At 42.1% G+C, this 21,748-nt stretch overlaps 1 protein-coding gene across 1 annotated transcript in view; it reads left to right on the top strand.

The window, feature by feature from the left end:
• The window catches only part of KAT6B (lysine acetyltransferase 6B), a 180,131-nt gene extending 159,005 nt beyond the window's left edge, over window positions 1-21,126 (top strand). The window contains 5 exon segments of the mRNA XM_060034750.1: window positions 10,146-10,377; window positions 10,695-10,854; window positions 11,450-11,779; window positions 14,046-14,337; window positions 17,012-21,126. Of these exon segments, the coding sequence (XP_059890733.1) occupies window positions 10,146-10,377; window positions 10,695-10,854; window positions 11,450-11,779; window positions 14,046-14,337; window positions 17,012-19,539 (3,542 nt within the window). The 3' untranslated portion in view covers window positions 19,540-21,126.
• The last annotated feature ends 622 nt before the right edge of the window (window positions 21,127-21,748 follow it).

Below are 21,748 nucleotides of genomic sequence, written 5' to 3'. Positions count from 1 at the left end.
TTTTCCAACAGCTAACATCTGACTGTAGCCAGTTTGGGCTTTAAGATCCCTATAGGATTAATGGCTAGATACCTACATGATACCAAGTCCACTGGCAAACCAGCCAGTCACTTGACTGAATACCTCACCCCAGCCCAGCTCCCTACCCCACCCCCCGAAGCCTGCGCATCTGTCAGAATGGGCTCATCGGTAACCCTGTGGGGATACCAATTTATTGCCAGAGGCTTTTTACCTAGAATCCTGTTTGAAAGCTTATAGGAGATAAATAAAAAATAAATGAAAAGAGAAGTTTTCGACTTCTGTAGACCAGCAGAATAGGACTGTTGTCTAGATGACCTGAGGACAACTAGAGATAGTTTCTCTGCCTTACATTTTCATCATTAGTTGATCAGTCAGATTGAGAGATAGGCCGTGCTTTGATTTTAGAAAGTTGTCTCAAAGACTGACAAATCCCTTTGGAAATGTACTTTGAAAACAAAGAAAAATTTTAGAGAGATTTCTCTTCCCACTTTTTTCTTTCTTCAGTCTTGCTGTATTCTTATGTTTGCTGTGTGAAAGCTTATCACCCAGGATTAGCAGGTAAATACACACACACACACACACACACACACACACACACACACACACACACACACAGTATTTTAGGGGAGTTGTGGGAGAGCAAATGGAAAGGCAAGTTGCTCTTCTGTCTTATCTCCAAACTTGGTCTGAAATCAGTGGCCAGTGTCCACGTTGGTTTAAATGCTCCTCCTCAGTCGGCCGGGAGGATTAGACCAGACAGTGAACTATCTCAGCTACCCCCCCAGAACCACAGAACCTCAGTAGTCAAAAGAAACTCCAGTTTTTGGTTTTAGTACTTTACTTAAAGGAGAGTTCAGTTGTAATGTTTTACAGGAGAATGGTCTCACAGGTGAAGTATTATGAGTACATACAGTTACTTGCTCAGAGGAGATGCTTTATTTGAAGCGTGTATGGGTTTAATGCGGTATTTAAAATGTTGTAACTGTTCAAAGATAAATTTTTGTTACCAGGATTTTGTAACTTAAATATGAAAATTTTTTCCAGGTTTCAACTTGGAAGAAATTAGTTTCTGAAATTGTTTTTCAGATTGAATCTCCAAAGTGGACCTTTGCCTATTTACAAGAAAGGACATAATTTTTAAATGCCAAATTACTTCATCGTAAAAAAGTTTGGGGAGTATATCGTAAAAAAATTTGGGGGGGTAAATTTGTTTTTCCCAAAACTTTCCAGAATTTAAAAGTGGTTTGAACTGTGGAAACCTACAAAAGATCAAAGAGGAGGGCATTCTTCTGACATGTCTTTCTAATTTCTGTCACTTCAGAGGTCATGGTACCCGTACTGTATTGCTGTTACCTAACCAGAGGTGCCTCTGAGTGATGAGTCAGAGCTTTACTTAATTTGCAATAGGCAAGGGCCTCATGAAGAATCTGGTTACTTCCCAAATATATTTAAGGAAAGATATTTTTTAAAATTCTTGCCTTCCCCAAATGATTTTAGTTTGGGAATAAGTGATACTGACAAAGTATAACATCTCTCATTCCCTCATCATTTTATCCTTGTCAGAGGTGCCTTGTTTTCCTAACAAGAAAATTGAGAGACTGAATCTACTTCATACATGATCATCTTCTTAGAAAGAAAAATTATATTGTTCTAAGACACCAGACCAGGACCTTGCTGGTGTGGGACATGCCATACATAAACAAATGTTTCTCAGTTAGATGTTTAAATAAGTGAAGCTTCTGTGAAGTCTATCACAGAGCCAAGTGACCCTCTCCTCCCTGGCCTCAGCTCTTAGAGGTCTCTGTTTCGCCCAAGATTCACCTTCTGCTTGCTACAACCACAGCCATTTGGGGAGACAAATGGAGAATTGGGATTGGTGTTGCACCCCAACTTAATATTCTGGCCAAGGTGTAGTCCCCAAGACCCTTTGCCTAATATACCCCCTAGTACATCTGAGACCAGAGTGGCTTGAGAGGCAAGAGTTGAGACTGGGTGGGATACGGACATCTGTAGTTTTTTAAAGCCCTTGAGTGATTCTGGTGTGCAGCCAGGGTTGAGAACCATTGGGCTAGACCAGAAGATAGAAAAAGGAGAAATAAAGCGATGCAGTCTCACTCAATTAGATTATCGGTTATAAAACACCATTAACTCATCTTTGGCCTGTGGCTGTCTCACAGGGGTCTGTCTCTAGCCCTGGTCACCCCCAACTTAGGAACTCATTCACAGATGTTCACCCTCCTCAACACAAGGGCACCACAGAGGGAGGAGAGTCCCCTTTCCTGCCTCCTGGTGCCCTGCTTATGAGTTTGTTTTCGTGAGTTCATATAAATACCTACCTTTTCCCTGAGTGACTGACCCACAAAATGACCACCCCCTTCAAGAGAGGCCATGCCTGTTCACAGAATCATGGAACTCATCTGGTAAATTCCAGCATGGTCTTGTAGGCTTGCATGCACGCGCACGCGCGCACACAGTACAGCAGGGACATCATGCCCCAATCATACAGCTTCCCCTCATTCCTCTTCCACTAGACTTGGGAGGGAGGCGGGGGTGTGCAGTAAGAAAGACCAGTGGTCCCGCTGCGTGACTGAGAGCCCAGCACCAGAGCAGTCTGCGGAGGAGCTGGTGGGATCTTTGAGAAGGGAGATTTTAAAGGGCGGCTAACATAAAAAGAAACAAAATTGAGTTATTTGTAGTGAGGTGGGTGGACCTGGAGTCTGTCACACAGAGTGAAGTAAGTCAGAAAGAGAAAAACAAATACCGTATGCTAACACATATATATGGAATCTAAAAAAAAAAAAAAGAAATGGTTCTGAAGAACCTAGGGGCAGGACAGGAATAAAGATGCAGACATAGGGAATGGACTTGAGGACACGGGGAGGGGGAAGGTTAAGCTGGGACGAAGTGAGAGAGTGGCATGGACATATATACACTACCAAATGTAAAATAGATAGCTAGTGGGAAGCAGCCACATAGCACAGGGAGGTCAGCTCGGTGCTTTGTGACCACCTAGAGGGGTTGGATAAGGAGGGTGGGAGGGAGACACAAGAGGGAGGGGATATGGGGATATATGTATATGTGTAGCTGATTCACTTTGTGATACAGCAGAAACTAACACACCATTGTAAAGCAGTTATACTCCAATAAAGATGTTAAAAAAAGTAAAAATAAAAACAAAATAAAGGGGTCTTAGAGAAACAGGGTGGCATGTGACCCAGGGCAGCCTCCTTCTCCAAAGACTGGCTGTTTCGATTCTCTGGGTTTCACTGGCTCAGGCCATTTTCCCAGGGACACACTTGGGTCTTCTAGAACATTTGGTCTTTGTTTCATCTGTCCTGGGACCGTCCCTGGGTTCTGCTGAAGCCCTCCAGCCATCATTGTTATTGTGGTTTGATAGCCTTGCTGTTTCCTGAGGGTAGTCCTTGAAGTTAAGGGCTTCAGGGCCAAAGGGAATTTAGGGAGCACAGAACTGTGCTTGCTGGGAGCTTTCAGCTGGGAGCTTTCAGCCGCCAGTTTCTTAAGATCGTTCCTCGAGGCAGAATATGTTTGTTTGTTTGCTTTTTCATAGCTTCTTCCTTTAATTAAATTTATATTTGGGTGGTTAGATGGGGGTGGGCGTGGGAGGAGAACTGTCTGAGGCAGTAGAGTGGGTGGAATGGTTTTCAGGCGTCTCAGGCAAAAGTAGGAAAAAGGAAAAGTAGCTCTCCTCAGTCTGACTCCATACAGCAAGCAGTCTGTCTCCTTCTGTCCAAATTTTATTTCCCCTACAGTAAGGATATCTAGTCACCAAATGATCACCTTGAGATTTTATTGATTCAATATGTTGAAGAATAATAATAGCGAACACTCACAAGGTTTCTGTAATATGCCAAGCACTGTTCTACATGCTTTGTATTAATTCATTTAATTATTATGACAACCCTAAGTGGTCAGTATGATTACTCTCCACATTGTATGGATGAAGGATCCCTACAAGAGATTAAATAACTTGCCCGAAGCCACATAGCTGGTACATGCAGACCCTGGATTACATTGCAGGCAGTCTAGCTCTAGAACCCTTGCCCTTAACCAACCTGTAAAGCCTCTTATGATCTGTTATACTGTATTCAGTAAGTGCCATATTGTTTTAAAATACTTGTGACCTTGTTGCCCATCTTTTAAAAATTCTTATCACCTTTTATTTAATGCAGATGGTCTAGGGACCCCTGGGGAATCCCTAAGGCCCCTTCAGGGAATATGCAAGATAACTATTTTCAAAGTAATAGTAAGATACTATTTGTCCTTTTCACTCTCATTCTCCCGCGAGCGTTCAGCGGAGTTGTCAAGAATTTCATGACCTGTGATATCACAACAGATTGAATACCAAAACAGATATGAGAATCTAGCTGTTTTCTCTTAAGCCAGTTGTGTGAGAGTTTTGCAAAAATGTAAAACAGTGCCACTCTTCTCACTTTTTGTTTTGTATTTTAGAAAATCATGTTAACACATAATGGGTTTATGGGGTTTTTTTTTTGTATGAATGAGTAAATAAATATTTGTCACATTTCTCTCTAAAATTAATACCTATAGCCCTTATGAACAGAAGCTCTTAAACAACTTGTTTTTAATGTAAAGAGATCCTGAGACCCAAAAGTTTGAGAATCACTGATTTAATGTATAAACCTTTGCTCTTCAAGTGTGGTTCATGGTATAGGAGCTTGTTAGAAATGCAGAATCTCGGGCCCCACCGCACACCTACTAAATCAGAAACCAGTTGTAACGAGAGGTGATTGTTTGCATAGTGAAGGTTGAGAAGCATAGGCATAGAAGCTATGGACAAAGGCACTCTGCGACTCAGTGACCCTGGCTGAATTTCAGTATGGTGGGGCTTTGGAGATTCCTGCCCCCAGTGTTCTACCACCAAGGATCTGGGTGAGGTCTCCTCACCTGAGATTCTTCAGTCCCACTGTCTCTTCATTGGCTCTCCTACTGCACAAGACGGTTTTCACATCCCCATCAAAGTCAGCAGCCCCACAGCAGAGTTTATGGTCCTCAAACTTGTGTGCATCAGAATCACCTGGAGGACTTGTTAAAGGCCGGGCGCTGGGTTCTGCCCCCAAAAGTTCTGATTCATAGGCCTGAGAATTTGCAGTTCTAGCAAGTTCCCAGGTGATGCTGATACTGTTGGTCTGGTACCATGCTCTGAAAACCACTGGTCTGTAGACAGTAGACTGAGAAGTCAAGCAATGTTTATTCAAGTTGTTACATAATTACATCAAGCCCATATAATTATGGGAGCGATGTCTTAAACTTCCACATTTTCAAAACCAAACTTTTAAAATACAAAATATCTCAAAAATTCAAAATTTCCAATTTTACTGGGGACGCATCTGTATCTTTTAATAAATGGAAAGCAGTAAGAATTCAGGCAGGTCCCAGATCATTTAGAATACCCCTAGTCTCTTAAAACAGTGGGAAAGGGGCTTTCCTGGTGGTGCAGTGGTTGAGAGTCCGCCTGCCGATGCAGGGGATGCAGGTTCATGCCCCGGTCTGGGAAGATCCCACATGCCGCGGAGCGGCTGGGCCCGTGAGCCATGGCCGCTGAGCCTGCATGTCCGTAGCCTGTGCTCTGCAACAGGCAGTAGGAAGGCTAAGGTTCAGCTTCCTTCTTTACTAATTGCAAAATCACCACAAAATTTCAGTGAGGAGACATAAATAGCCTGTGAAATTCATTTATCTCCACTTTTTAAACTGATAACATGCCATTTGTCCACTTGGTCACAGAGCTGCTTAACCCCAGAAACCAGTAACAGATGAGCGTGGACCAGTGAATTTCCGTCCCCAGTCATGAGATACATGGTTAGAGCCATTGGATTTCCTCTGATCGAAAGCGGCCATAAATCCCTGGCCTGCTGTTAGTTCCCAGGCTTGTAAACCCAGTGCTGACTACTGATAAGAACCCTTCAGCGGGGTTTGCTGAACTAAACAGGTGTCCGATGAAAAGTGTATAATCCTTGAAGATTATTTTTCCCTAGAAGCAGCTAGTTACTCCAAACCCATATAATCCAGATAGATGGGATTTGGGAGTACCTTGCCAAAGTCTGCCCTTTTGTTCATATGGTTTGGCTCCAGGTGGTAGAAGAAAAAGGTGTGCAAGGGTGAGGGTGGCTGCCTTTGGGAGGGAAATCCTTACCTGTGCCTACCCCCTTGCTGAAGAACATTATTCCACTCTGGTCTAGTCTAATATTCTTTAAATATTACTTGTTTAAAAGGAAGGAATGTTTCATATTAAGCAAGGGTTAACCTTGCATTTAATATGCTGGGAGTTCAGCTAATTTGGGAATTTAGGCTGCGAAAACAAATTGTGACCTTGTCCAGATAGTTCCTTCCTTATCCTAATGGATCTGACTACAGGAAGGCAACTCTCTACCACTTTTTTTCCAACCCCTAGGAGATAGTTAACCATTTCAAACATTAGAGATCAGAGGTAGTTAACATGAGGACTGATTATCTTACTACAAGTAGGTCAGACTTAACAGAGGTGAGGTTAAATTTGGGTCCCATGCAATACAGCCTAGAAACGTTTACTTTTTTGCAGACATCACCTTGTTCTTACTTTCCCTGTAAGCAAATACCTTGATAATTTTTTGAATATAGTGTGTGGTCCATACACTGAAACTCAGACCTCACTTTCCTTTGGGTAAGTAGTTCCAGTGAAGCAAAAGCAGCAGCTAGTTTCCTCGAGATAGTTATCAAGATAGTTGATGTGTGGATGAGGTTTATACGGGCCAGTCAGCTTTCAATTGCAAGTCTCCCGATCACAGAGTAAGTGCTGTTCACCAGCGCCTCTGGCTCACAGACAATTTAAAGGGAATAATTTCACCAGCGATTAATTATACTGCAGCTACTGGGATTTGTCCTCCAAACATCACTGTTTCCAGTCTGAACAGCCAGGTTTCCCCAGGGGTAGTTCAGGTTTTCTGATTGAAAGTATCCTGAGTTAAGGAAAGGTGTTAGAGCACCACGGGAATCTATTCACCAGGGGTGTATTGTACTTGTTTCAGATGCTTCAGGATAATACACCGGCTTCCAAGATAAGTGCTTTTTATTTCCCTGCATCTTAGATCAATTATTTGGAATCTTTTTGGTAAGTTAAATTTAAGAGCTGTAACTTAAAGCACCACATCTCTATAATCACTCAATAAGTAAATGTTCTTACCAAAAATTATGATGTCAGTGGGCTCTATAGTAATGATGATTTAAGGAGCCTGGAAAAAGTAGAAGGAAACAAAAGATGGCAAGAAATTCATTATTTAAAACATTCCATGTTATGGAGGTCAAGTCATGAAGTGCCACCAGCTACAGCTTTTTTGAGGACAAGTGCTGCTGCAGGTAGACTTTAAATCATGTATTACATCAACCTTGTGCACAAATGGAGTAGAGGAGACATGGCACGACTTTTCCTGCTAAGCTACTGTACATATTTTAACATATTACCAGTGATTGCAGTTAATTCGTAGGGAACCAGAAATTTGTCCTTGGTCATTTTGGTTGTTGAAATGGATTCCATTTAAACCAAAAATTTCTCCTTCAGGAGGAGACTTCGTGGGCTTACAAATGGCTCTTAGCATAAGTTTAAGTTCCTTCCACTGGTGTAAGCTCCTTGAGGGGCTTGTGAGTCCGAGAGGAGAAGGAAAAACTAACTGCAGGCAGTGCAATGATGCCTTCGGACAGTGGTGGTGTGGGGTCTGTAATGTTGGTGCCCATCATCCCTGAAAACCTGCTTGATGTTTTCTGGCTGGAGTTTGGGTTTGCAGTTTTTTCTCTCCCGCATCCAGGAAAGTATCACTTCCTGGCAGGTGTTGGTAGCCTTTGCAGCCTTCGCTAGCACAGTACAGACGTGTTCGCTGTCAGTGTCCGGTGGGCTCGGTGGGGCTCAGTCATAGACCACAGACTGTGTCCAAGGGAGTGTCCCAGGAGACAGCCACTTAACACAGTGGGAGCAGCAGGTGCTGAAAGGTCCATGCCTAGATGCTCTCTCTCCACAGACTCCAGGTTGCCTGAGAGTTCCAGGGGCTAACCCATCTGGTCTCAGACCCTGAGAAGGTATATGCTATTACCTCAGGGTGTAAAAGCTTGCACTGTGTAAACTACCTTTGGGAGGGATTCTGGCTGCTTTCTCTTAGCCCAGTGTAGGGATTGTGGGAAGAGAAGACAGAACAAAGAAATACATGTGCTTCCTGCGTAAGGTTGCTCATCACAGTGGGGACAGAAGGTAGGGAGGGCACATACTACCTTCTGACCACTTTGGTTGTACAGAGATTTTTTTCTGCTGGGCTGGGGTGGTGGCAGGGGGTGCTTTCTGTCCCCAGCTGTGGGGTTCAGATAAGAACCAACGAGGGGCTAGGGAATTTCACAGTCACTGCAGGAGACTTTTAATGGCGGGGTCTCTTGGACAAAAGTAGATAGTCCCACATCTGCGATACTGTGGCTCTTTTTCCCTCCCCTCCCCCCCCACCCACTGCCCCAGAAGTACAGAGCTGGGACCTCCAGCCGACGGAGTAAATTTCTCAGCATGTGCCAGGCACTTAGGGGGCAGGTGACAGATGTGCCAATTATCTGTGTTCTGAAGTTTGGGCACACTTTGTACTCTGGTGACAGAGAGCTCTTCTTCACATTGACAGGGCACGATCTGGGCTGGATTCTGCACGGTGGCCGTCAGCGTTAGCATTCCTGACATACTGCTCTTGAAAGCCTTGGTGTGCAGCCGAATGACGTGTCCACAGTGGTGTGACTGTCAAATTTTGCGGCGCTTGTTTGCATTCAATCAAATACTTTGCACTTAAACATGAGTTAAAGAGACAAGTCAAAAAGACTTCAACAAAACCTAAAGTTAAATATATGCCTATCCTTTATAATAGTGTTCAGATTAAAACCATCAAAATGCAAAATGTTGTGGTTATACCGCTCCAGGGTCAGAGTGAATTTCTTGTTCTATATTTTTGCATTTACGGTGATTCTGAGGCAGGAAAATGCATCAGAGGCATTGATTTCTTCTAACAAAAAATCCAAAATTGAGAAAATCCTTGAAAATGCGGCCATTTTGAAAATGCAGATAAAGAAGAAAAATGCTGAAGATTTGGGTGGTTTACAGAGCAGCATGATTTTGTAATTGCTGCCACCTACTGTATGTGGTTGATGTTTGTTTAAATTTAGGAAGTTCATGAAGGTGAGGCTGTTGAAATAGATAATTAGAGCAAGGTAGACATCATTAGTTTATAACATTTCTTCTCTACTCCATAAGTGGCTCTTAATTACCGAGACAGCCGCCAGCTTTCATTCATTACCTTCAAGTGGGTTTAAAGTTTTTCTCATTTTAAAGTTCCTTTGCCAAGGAACCTTCACAGCAATGCTGTCGAGTGCGCGTTCAGAAGCATACCGTGCTCAGGGCTTTCCTGAGCTCACATGAAACAGTGTGTCTTAAGGAGGTTGTTTTGCTTTAATTTGTAGGAGCAACGGTTGGATTATAAATTAATTTCCATGAAAGAGGTGAAAATAGAGCTAGTGGAGCTGATATGAGTTGCAGCAGTTGACTTAAAAGACATTCTTTTATTAGTCCTAAAACAAAGCTTCAGATCAGCCGCTAGTTAAATGTAACAAGCAATATAGGATCTCAGTCAACAGAGGCCCTTCTCTTTTATTAAGACCCAGCTGTCAAAGGGTCATTCGGTCCTTCCTGTGGAAAACAACTCGCCCATTAATGTTTGGGGTGGTCCCTCGACAGGATTCTGAGTGAGTGCCTGACATTTAGTTCTTGAAAGGATCTAAAGCTGGGGAACTTGGACGTTGAAACTTATCAGAAGTAATGTGTTCAACCTTAGCTTCGTTAAATATGCCACAGTGTATGTCGAATGCTGCCACCAGCTACGTGCGTGAATTGACTTACAGGGCTGCTATAAAAGATTCAGGAGCATAAACTTCGTGGAGATCAAATCACTGTAGCTGGGAAGAGACTATACATAAAATTAATGCACTTCTCTGATGTGATGTTTTAACCTTGTTGCTACTTATATTATTTCAAGTGGCCCCTGTTCCAATGTCTGAAAACACCACAGTGAGGTCCGCTTTTGCTTTTTCTGCCCTAGGCTATTTGCTTTCTAGAAGAGAAGGCCAAGCAGGATCTCCTGAAAAGCCACTCTCTGATCTGGGCCGTCTCTCCTACCTGGCCTACTGGAAGAGTGTCATCTTAGAATATCTCTACCACCACCATGAGCGGCACATCAGCATCAAGGCCATCAGCAGAGCTACGGGCATGTGCCCACATGACATCGCCACCACGCTGCAGCACCTCCACATGATTGACAAGAGGGACGGCAGGTGAGTACTGGTGCCCTGGGGCGAGCCGGCTGCCTCTTAAGCATCTTACATCAGAAAGGGTCCCTAAAGTGAGGTGGATTCATTCCAGTTAAAGACAAGAGGTTCCCCAACGGTATTATCAGAACCTTTCTCCTAAAAAGAAAACAGGAAATGACACTTTTTTGCTGCCCAGATTTTCAGTTTGCTGTACCCTTTCATTGCTGAGCTTTCTGGCTTTTCCTAAACAGATAATATTAGTGCTGGCATACGTCAGTATGTGAAGGTGAAATGAAATTTCAGCTTTTGATTGCACTTTGTTCTGCCTCCTCACATTACAGGTTTGTCATCATTAGACGGGAAAAGTTGATATTGGGCCACATGGAAAAGTTGAAAACCTGTTCCCGGACTAATGAGCTTGATCCAGAGAGTCTGAGGTGGACCCCAATTTTAATTTCTAATGCTGCAGTTTCTGAAGAAGAACGAGAAGCTGAAAAAGAGGTAATTCGGCTTCATCAGCCTAAGTTGTGTAACTTCAATCTTGTAGCATTCTGAAGCTCAGAAAGTCATTAACGTCATTGTCAAAAGCTTGGTTATCTAGAGAGAGCTCGTGAAATGATAGGGCACTAATTTATCCTAACTGAGGTTGTGTGGTAAGACATGATAATTTTATTGAATTGAGTATGAAAAATGAAACATTTATCATTGATCACAAAGCAGCATTTTTCACTACTGACAGCATGTAATCAGATCAAATTTGGTGCTGAGCTCCAAGGCTGCAATGTCAATCGATTCTTTGTGTTTATGAACTTGCTTAAAGTGCTCCATGCCAGTGAGCATGTAATGTAGTGATAAAGGACTCAAACCAATTCGCTGCATCATTAATACTGCTAAATATCCCATGAAACCCAATCTTCTTTGATTTGTTATCCTAACTGATGCAAAAGAGTTCTGAGATGATGCAGCTGGAATGCTGCTTGGCTGGCTGACTATCCTGATCAGAAAGGACTTAGAGATCCTTTGCCTTTGATCCTTAGAGGCTCTGGCTCTGTAACTGCCCTCTCACTGGCCCGCTATTTTTACCCTCCCCCCTTAGGCTGAGCGGCTAATGGAACAAGCTAGCTGCTGGGAAAAGGAGGAGCAAGAAATCCTGTCATCTAGAGCTAACAGTAGGCAATCACCTGCAAAAGTACAATCGAAAAACAAATATTTGCATTCCCCGGAGAGCCGGCCCGTGGCAGGGGAGCGAGGGCAGCTAATGGAGCTGTCTAAAGAGAGCAGTGAAGAGGAAGAGGAAGAGGAAGAGGAGGAGGAGGAGGAGGAAGAGGAGGAGGAGGAGGAGGAGGAAGAGGAGGAAGAGGAAGAAAATATTCAAAGCTCTCCTCCAAGGTTGACTAAACCACAGTCAGTTGCCATAAAGAGAAAGGTATGTGTCTGTTTAGATTTTCCGTCTGAGTCAGTTTCAATCACATCTTATTTGTCATTGCAAACATTCTATCTATTAGTATTTGTTTCACTCTCCATTCTTTAGATGTAATTTATTTGTATCCAGTCCCACTGATCATGTATCGTCATTGTTTATCTTACAGTTATGATTGTGTTTATTCTTTGTGGTTTGTTAGTGCTGTGACAGGAAACCAGGGACAGGCAGGCTTGCTAGTCTGGTAGTTACTGCCACCTGCTGGTTCATAGGACTGGAGTAAATCAGGCTATGCGAACAGAAAAGGGCCCAGGGGAGCACTTAAACCACCCTTCAGTGAATTTCGATGAAAACAGCAAGGCTGAGAGAGGATAGGAGACTTGTCCAAGGTCACACAACTCTTTAGAGATGGAGGCAGAACCAGATGAGTGCTCAGACTCCAAGCCCAGCACTCCTGATGCTATTTCTTGTTCTTGGCATAGAATTGTTAGAAGGTATTTTAAGCCCTTCAGTTTAATGCTATTTTGCATTTATGCAAGTACACATTACTGAAATGTCTCATATCTTAGTAGCCTGGTGGTTCCTCTAGATACACATACCCTGTGCAGAAAGTAAAAAATTGGTTTTGTCTTTAGGTAACTGCTCAACCCAGAGCTGATGTCTTTGTCTTTAGTATCTGTCTGTGACATAGAGAGGGACCAGACACTGCAGGATAGCCAAGACTAATAGTGACAGCGCAAGTTAAGGCTGTGCCCCAAGGCCACCCTACGTGGTGTCTGTCAAAGAACCTGCTGTTCTGACTCCCAGCTTGGTGTGCCTTCATCTAAGCCTGGCCATCTTCTAGTGGAAGGGCAGCTGTGGGGAGGTGCTAGAAAGGAGCATCCCACAGAGTGGACTTTAGGCTTATGAATAATATTTCGATTTCTTACAAGGAAAATGTATTCATGCATTATGTATACAACAAAAGAAATTTGTTTTAAAAACATCAAAAACCAGAATTATCCAAGGCATGATAAATGCCTACTGTCATATAAATGGACTCAACCTAAAGAAAACCAGTTCTGTATATTGGCTATATTTATGTTTGGGAAAATTCTAATGGATTAGGGAGAGAGCAGGCCAGCTGGGGGGGATTAATAATTATAAGTGTTAAATTACAGAATGTGACTGTCAGGATTTATATGTGCACTTCAGTGAACATTCAGGCAGTTAAAAATGTGAGACACAATAATTCTTGGATACAGTTTACTTAGAGTTTGAGTTTTAACCAAGCATATTGAACCCTTCTTTGCAATGTATTTCCAATAATTTTTCAGACCCATTACTGACAGATTACATCTTAGCAGCAAATCTGCCTGTTCTTATATTTGAATTTAGTATCATTGAGTACTTTTTGCTTGGAAAAAAGAAAACATTTTATATTTGCAATTATGGAGAGTCATTTGTGCCAACCCGTAGTACAATTAGAAAAAAAAATTATATCTTATGTAAATAAGACACTTTCCACATGTCTTTAGATTTTCTTTAGATGCCATCTATGTTGAAATATTTTGGGGAATTCCCTGGCAGTCCAGTAGTTAGGACTGCACGCTTCCACTGCCAGGGGCTAAGATCCCACAAGCCTCGTGGAACGGCCAAAAAAAGAAAAAAAGTAAAATTATCAGTGATATCCCTGCAGCCACCAATATATGACTCTAACATTGTAAACAGACTAATTCTTTCTTCAAGTACGCTTTCTTCTTTTGCATCATTCCTGACGTCCTATGAAATGGGGAACAGGTAGGCTAGTCTTGTACACCATCATATATCTTACAGTGCTTTGCACAGAGTAGGTGCTCCTTGAACAGTTATCAAGTATTAAAATGAGTGACCCAGTGGCTAGTTGATTGTTGAAACATTTATAGAAACATTGGTGTCCATGATGACTTAATCACTATGGTATACAGGATTTTGAAGCCAGCAGGTACTACTGGAAAATACATGCTAGAAAAGCAAACCTTAGCTTTTAAAAATCTACAGTTCAGCTGCTAGGATGTTCCCTCTCAAAGCATCTGCTTGAGTAAACAATTGTTTTATTTGGAAAGCACTTGTCTCTGTAGTAGGAGCCCGAGAGGGATGTTAAACATCAAATGAAAGGTTAAGTACAAAGACATTACAGAAGTTTTTGCGTGTAAGAGTCTCAGACACGCGTTCAGTACATGTTTGCTGCATATCGACTCAACACTGTAATTTCTCATGAGCTCTGATGTATTATGTTTGGCATTAATTTCAGAGGCCTTTTGTGCTAAAGAAGAAAAGGGGTCGTAAACGCAGAAGGATCAACAGCAGTGTAACAACTGAGACCATTTCAGAGACGACAGAAGTACTGAACGAGCCCTTTGACAACTCAGACGAAGAGAGGCCAATGCCACAGCTGGAGCCTACCTGTGAGATTGAAGTAGAGGAGGATGGCGGGAAGCCAGTGCTGAGAAAAGCATTCCAACATCAGCCTGGGAAGAAAAGACAGACAGAGGAAGAGGAAGGAAAAGACAATCATTGCTTTAAGAATGCTGACCCTTGTAGAAGTAAGTGGAGGAATTATAAAAACCTTACCCTTGTGAATATCTGTCTATTATTGCCAAAAAGCAGGCAGCTGAATTCTACCCAAAGGCACTTCTGAGGCTGTACCGACCCACCAGAAATAAGTGCTCATCTGTCCTTTCTCATTCATAAAAGGTTCTATCCCTTCTTCTTGGAATTGGATTTTTATGTTCAACAACTTTAGAAGTTTAACATAGTCCAGAACATTCCTCTAGGTGGGTTCATCTTACTTTCCAGAAATTGGCTTATCCTCCAAAATTTTGAAGTCTGTCAATAAGAAACACATTGCACTTCCTTGATTCTAATATGTACTTTTTTTCACATTTAACATTTCTGAAATCAGGGTATATATTATTACTGATGTGAGCATTGAATGCAGTAGTTTCTTTCTTCCTGAAAAACAAATATTAGTAAATTGATGATGTGTCCTATAATCAGTGGTGTCTTTGGATATGTTCTTATCAAGAATCATCTAAAACCTACACACACCATCACTATTAGCCTTGATAATATAGGATAATGTGGAAATCAGGAGATTATCCTTCCTTTCAAATTACTGTTTTACAGTTGCTATTGGCAGGGACACCCCACCCCATCTTCTAAAAAAAATATTAAACACCATTGACTCCTGTTTGATGCCCTATTTAAAAGAAACCATCCCTTGCCTGTCAGGCTGGGAACTTGAGCTCCCAGCTGAATCGTGAGGATTTGTGGGACAGTCTGTACTCTACAATGGAAATGACTCTATTCAAAACCTTACTTTATTTCAGTCTAGAGAACAGGCCATCTCACTTCCCTGGAAACCACAGGTTATCACTCCTGCCTTTGAAAAGCCACTGTTTTAAGAACATGAGCAAGCAGCTCCTTGACTTTCTTAATCAACAAGAATACTATTGCCACATACATACTTCGCTGAGGCAGTGACATTTCGTCCTGGGTATAGAGGAACCAAGCCTTGTTTGTTAGTTTCCTTAAACAAATAAACATACGAAACAACTGCAGAAAGAGGTCATTTTTTGGTCTGGAATTTGAGCCTTATTTCCACTTCTTAGCTGTCTTCTCGGGAGCCTGTACATGAATCATCACTGCCTTCATGCTCCACTTTGTGCCACTTGCCTTTAAAAATTCCAAGTTGCCATATTATACCTGATTCCTTTCAGGATCTTCTTTCTTAAAAAATAATTATTGGAAAGCTCATCTTCTGACTTAGAGGGGTTTCCTACAAATGCTGATAGGTCTAGTAGCACGTGGAATAAGAATGTGGAATCCAAGGTCATTGGCATGCCTGTTGCCTGTCCATACGTATAGACATATGAACTTAGTGAGATGTCTATTAACTGGAGATTGTACTTTGCACTTCGGAAGGAATCAGTCTACAGCACCGTATCTTTTCAGCTAACCAATTTGAATGTAATACATTCAGGTAAGTTTACATGTAATCCTTTTATTACATAAATGAGCTAAGAGCTTACCCTGTTCTGCACTGATAGGATTAGATATCCAATCTGGCAAAAGGGATCTCTGTTCCACACTGATTATTAGATCTTGTTTTTGTTCTCCAAAATAGTGTTTCTAATAAGGCTATTTCTCTTTGTGAAGCTTTTCCTTTAAATTGACCCCTCTAGGAGATTAGTATAATCTTTAATTTTATAAATATCTTAAGACTTGGGTGTTTTATGTTTGTATTTATTCATATATTTACTTGTTTGCTTGCTTATATTTATATAAATATATTTATAATATATAAATATATTTACATATTTATTTATATTCATATATGCATATAGGTACAGTAAAAATAAGATTAGCTGAGCTAAAATGAACTTGACAGTTATGGTTTGCTTCTTATTTAATATTCAAACCATACCATACATTTGCACATTGATCCAAAATGCAATGTGGATAGAATTAGTGATAAAAAGAATACCTGTATTTTAAATGTTCAATAATTTCATGGTAAATACATTATAGTTTGTGTCATCCAGAAATGATGATCCTGGAGTAGATTACAGATGTATTTATGTTCTGGTTATTTAGTTAGTTATTCATTTGTTTCAGAGGTACATAGTTTATTTTTATGCCAGAGAGAACATTCACATCAAAGGAAATAATGTCATCTGAGATCATTTCAATCCAGTAAATGTCCACAAGCTGAAGTTCACTTTCTCAGGATAAATATGCAAGTTAGTTCTATTCATTTCTCCAGTACAGTGGTGATTGGGATCTGAGCTAACTTTAACCCTTTCCCCTGCATTTCCTAGTTTGCAATATTCAAATTGATTCTCTTTACATTGTGGAATTCCAGGCTTTTGTATCAGACAATGTCTTGTTTGTCAAACTCAAATACGTTTATTATAGTGGCCTGTATCCATGTGCTTCCTATAAAAAGCACAGCTTTCTGTTAAGAGTGGGTTGTGTGTGGAGGTGTGTGGTGTGTGCGCCATATATTGTTTTCCGGGCCTAGGTTATTTACTCCATTTATACCACAATATTATTCTGTATTAGGTTTGACTGTGTCGTTAGCATCAACTCTTAAAATGCTAAATTGAAAGCAGTATGTGCTAAATTGTTTAGAAGAATACATTCAAGTTGTTCATGGTGATGCTTTCTAAGATTTTATTTTCCTTCCTCTCTCTTTCTGTCTGTCTCCTCACTAAGACAATATGGATGATGATGCAAATAACTTGAAAGAAGCCAGTAGAGACAATCCTGAACCTCTAAAGTGCAAACAATGGCCAAAAGGAACAAAGCGTGGTCTATCTAAGTGGAGACCAAACAAAGAGAGGAAGACTGGATTTAAACTGAACTTGTACACCCCACCAGAAACACCCATGGAGCCCGATGACCAGGTAATAGTGGAAGAACAGAAGGAGACTCCAGCAGACAAAACCAGCCCCGCTCCCACCAGGACTGAGGAGGAGGTCAAGGAAGCCGTGGAACCCCTGCTGCCTGGGGACGAAAACAGAAGGGAGGAAACGTGTGCACCTGTAAGTCCAAATAAATCGCCAGGTGAAAAACCTGAAGACGATCTAATCAAACCCGAGGAGGACGAGGAAGAGGAGGAGGAGGAGGAGGAGGAAGAGGAAGAAGAAGGAAATGTAGCAAAAGACCCCTGTGGTGCCCAAAGCCAGGAAAAAGAGGAGCCAGAAGTCTGCACGGACAAAGAAGACCCCGTGCGTTTGGATGACCATGAAGAGGAGGAGGAAGAGGATGAAGAGCCATCTCACAACGAGGGGCATGATGCAGACGATGAAGATGACAGTCACGTGGAGTCTGCCGAATCGGAGAAGGAAGAACGCCCAAGAGAAGGCTTCAAAGAAGTTCTGGAAACCCAGGAGGCTTTTTTAGACCTTAGTGTGCAGCCTAGTCATTCAAACGCAGAGGTCCTAATGGACTGTGGCGTTGACCTTACAGCTTCGTGTAACAGTGAACCTAAGGAGCTTGCTGGAGCCACTGAAACCGCCCCTGAATCTGAAGAGGAACCCGCAGGAGAACAGGCACAGGAGCAGGACCAAAAGAACAGTGAAGAAGTAGATTCTGAGTTCAAAGAGGGAAACACAGCAACCTTGGAAATCGACTCTGAGACCGTCCAAGCGGTTCAGTCCTTGACCCAGGAGAACAGTGAACAGGACGATACCTTTCAGGATTGTGCCGAGACTCAAGAGGCCTGTAGAAGCCTACAGAACTACACTCACGCAGACCAAAGCCCACAGATCGCCGCCAGTCTAGACGACTGCCAACAGTCAGACCACAGCAGCCCAGTTTCATCCGTCCATTCCCACCCCAGCCAGTCAGTACGTTCTGTCAACAGCCCAAGTGTCCCTGCCCTGGAAAACAGCTATGCCCAAATCAGCCCAGATCAAAATGCCATCTCAGTGCCATCTTTGCAGAACATGGAAACCAGTCCAATGATGGATGTCCCATCCGTTTCAGATCACTCACAGCAAGTCGTAGACAGCGGATTTAGTGACCTGGGCAGTATCGAGAGTACAACTGAGAACTACGAGAACCCAAGCAGCTATGATTCTACTATGGGTGGCAGCATTTGTGGAAACGGCTCTTCACAGAACAGCTGCTCCTATAGCAACCTCACCTCCAGCAATCTGACACAGAGCAGCTGTGCTGTCACCCAGCAGATGTCCAACATCAGTGGGAGCTGCAGCATGCTGCAGCAGACCAGCATCAGCTCTCCCCCGACCTGCAGTGTCAAGTCTCCTCAAGGCTGCGTGGTGGAGAGGCCCCCGAGCAGCAGCCAGCAGCTGGCTCAGTGTAGCATGGCTGCTAACTTCACGCCGCCCATGCAGCTGGCTGAGATCCCCGAGACCGGCAATACCAACCTTGGCTTATATGAACGAATGGGTCAGAGTGATTTTGGGGCTGGGCATTACCCACAGCCGTCAGCCACCTTCAGCCTTGCCAAACTACAGCAGTTAACTAATACACTTATTGATCATTCATTGCCTTACAGCCATTCCGCTGCTGTAACTTCCTATGCAAACAGTGCCTCTTTGTCCACACCATTAAGTAACACAGGGCTTGTTCAGCTTTCTCAGTCTCCACACTCCGTCCCTGGGGGACCCCAAGCACAAGCTACTATGACCCCACCCCCCAACCTGACTCCTCCTCCGATGAATCTGCCACCGCCTCTTTTGCAACGGAACATGGCTGCATCAAACATTGGCATCTCCCACAGCCAAAGACTGCAAACCCAGATTGCCAGCAAGGGCCACGTCTCCATGAGAACCAAATCGGCATCTCTGTCACCAGCCGCTGCCACCCATCAGTCGCAAATCTATGGGCGCTCCCAGACTGTAGCCATGCAGGGTCCTGCACGGACTTTAACGATGCAAAGAGGCATGAACATGAGTGTGAACTTGATGCCATCCCCAGCCTACAATGTCAACTCTGTGAACATGAACATGAACACTCTCAATGCCATGAATGGGTACAGCATGTCCCAGCCGATGATGAACAGTGGCTACCACAGCAATCATGGCTACATGAATCAAACGCCCCAATACCCTATGCAGATGCAGATGGGCATGATGGGAACCCAGCCATATGCCCAGCAGCCAATGCAGACCCCACCCCACAGTAACATGATGTACACGGCCCCCGGGCATCACGGCTACATGAACCCGGGCATGTCCAAACAGTCTCTCAATGGGTCCTACATGAGAAGGTAGGCAAAATGGGCAGTCACAAAACCCCTGGGCATCACTCTCGGATTGATCTGCACAAATACCTTCGAAGAGTACGATTTCAAAACCAGCAATTGGTGTGAATGCAAAAACATTTGTTGGCACCATTTATTTAAAAAAAAAAAAAAGCTGTATGCAGCAGAAAGCCTTATACAAGTTGTTTTTCTTTCTTCTTTTTTCTTTTTTTTTTTCCTTTTTCTTTTTTGGTACCTTTGTTTCTGTTCCTTTTATATGAAATTCTCTGCAAAGGAAGGCCTCTCTTTGGACTACAGTTTGGAGCCAGCCACTTGCTGTGCCTGCTTCCATTAAACAATGTGGATATCAAGCCCCATGCCCCAGCCCACCCCCAATTATCTGTTTTAATACTGAACCTAGAGTTTTTTTTTCTTCCCCGTCTACTCCATGTAAATGCCTTTAGCATTTCAGTTATTGTATATTTTGTTTGAGGTGACACTTCAGCATGCCGCTAATGTCTTTGTTAGTGACAGTGCATTTTGTAGTACTGTACAAGTGTTGTGCTAACGGTAAGCCATTTCTTAAGTTTTTTGCCTTGATTAGGGTGCCCTAATTTGAGGGTTTAAAAAAAAAACTATATTTTTGTTAATTATAAAACTGTAAAGAGCTATAAAAGCTATTCCCATTTGGTTAGTCAAAAGGGTTTTATTGCTAAATGTTTGGTGTAAAGTTGAGACCCTTTTCCATTTTGGTGACAGATTTCTTTGGGGAAAAAAAGGCAGCTTTCTGTTTTATAAATGCAGACTTCTGTTTATTGAATGAAGCATATCTCAGTGTTTATCTGTCAGGTTTTGAAACATTTCATATATGTCCAAATACTTGGCAGGATTTAAAAAAAAATAGTGAATTTGGTGTAAAGTTGCTATTTTATGGAAATGCCTCTAACTTTACATTTTCATTCCATCTGTAGATTTTTCTATCTTTATAAAATATTGGAGTTATTTTTTAAGGAAAAATAGAGAAGTAGCTTGTGAATAGCTCAAACTAAGCTTACAAATCGCATGTAAAAAAGCAAAAAAGTTATTTGTGTCTGTTTATATTGCTTCCTTTTTTGTAGCCTTTGTACCTGTACAGGGTGACTGTAAGGGCCAAGCAGGAGAGGCGTAATCCTTGTATAAAATAGGAGCCAGCGACACTCTTGTATTTATCTGTTCTCTTTTTAGTCAGTCACTTCAAGAAAAAAAAACAAAAAAAACAAAAAAAGCTGTACATTTTAACATAAAATAAATTATGATGAGCCATTTTTAGCCTCTTGTGTCCTGTCATATTATGATTGATAGAGAATGACCAATTGAACTGTATCATGTGTCACATCTCAGAACACATACACATTTTGGTAAAATAAATTATTTAGTGTAAATCAGAGTTAAGAGGTTTTCTGATTTGTTTTGACTTTGTGGGAGGGGGTTGGCAATAAATAAGAGTAATATCTAATAAAACCATCACATATACCAAATACCTATTTAATAAATTAATTTATAATGGATTTTAATGCTTTTCATGAAAGTTTATTTTATGCTAGTGCATACCTTCTGTATGCCAATCATTGTCTTTAAAATAAAGTGAATTTGTTTTTTTCTTTTTGACTTTGATCTTCATTTGCAAAGGAATCCTGCCCAAATACCCAGCTGCCTCATTTATACAGTCTGTATAAACTCGCCTCAGGGCCTAGTCCAGTGGTAGCAAACTTGATTTTTTTAAAGATTAATACAAAAAACACCCAATTTGGACTTGTATGTTTGAAAAATCATTTTCTTGAAAAAGGCGTGAAAGTTTTGCTCTGTTGTGAATGAGTGATTGGATGTTATTTTTTAGAATCTAAAGTTTAGATTCTAAAAAAAAAAGTTATTGTTCACAAACGTTATCTTACGGCATTCAGAGAAAGTTCTGTCTGACTGTTAAAACATTTACTTATTCAAGTGACAGGCCTTGAAATGAATGCTTGACTTGGCACCCATGTGGAAAGGAGGACAGTACATACAGCCCCGAATCATAGGTCCCAATGGAGGGAGGATGCCCGGCAGGGTTTTGCCTTCTGCACTCACCCTTATTATCTTTTCCCACAGTTATGAAGCAGTCTGGGCTTAGTGTCAAGATTTTATCTTTTGGTCCCTTCTCCCCACAACTGCATAGCCAGTGGGGGGAGTATCTGTAGTGGCTGAGGAGGGCTTCCAAGAAG

The sequence above is a fragment of the Delphinus delphis genome, chromosome 16 (assembly GCF_949987515.2).
Source record: "Delphinus delphis chromosome 16, mDelDel1.2, whole genome shotgun sequence".
NCBI classification, from domain to species: Eukaryota; Metazoa; Chordata; class Mammalia; order Artiodactyla; family Delphinidae; genus Delphinus; species Delphinus delphis.
This window is presented reverse-complemented; position numbering and strand designations above follow the sequence as displayed.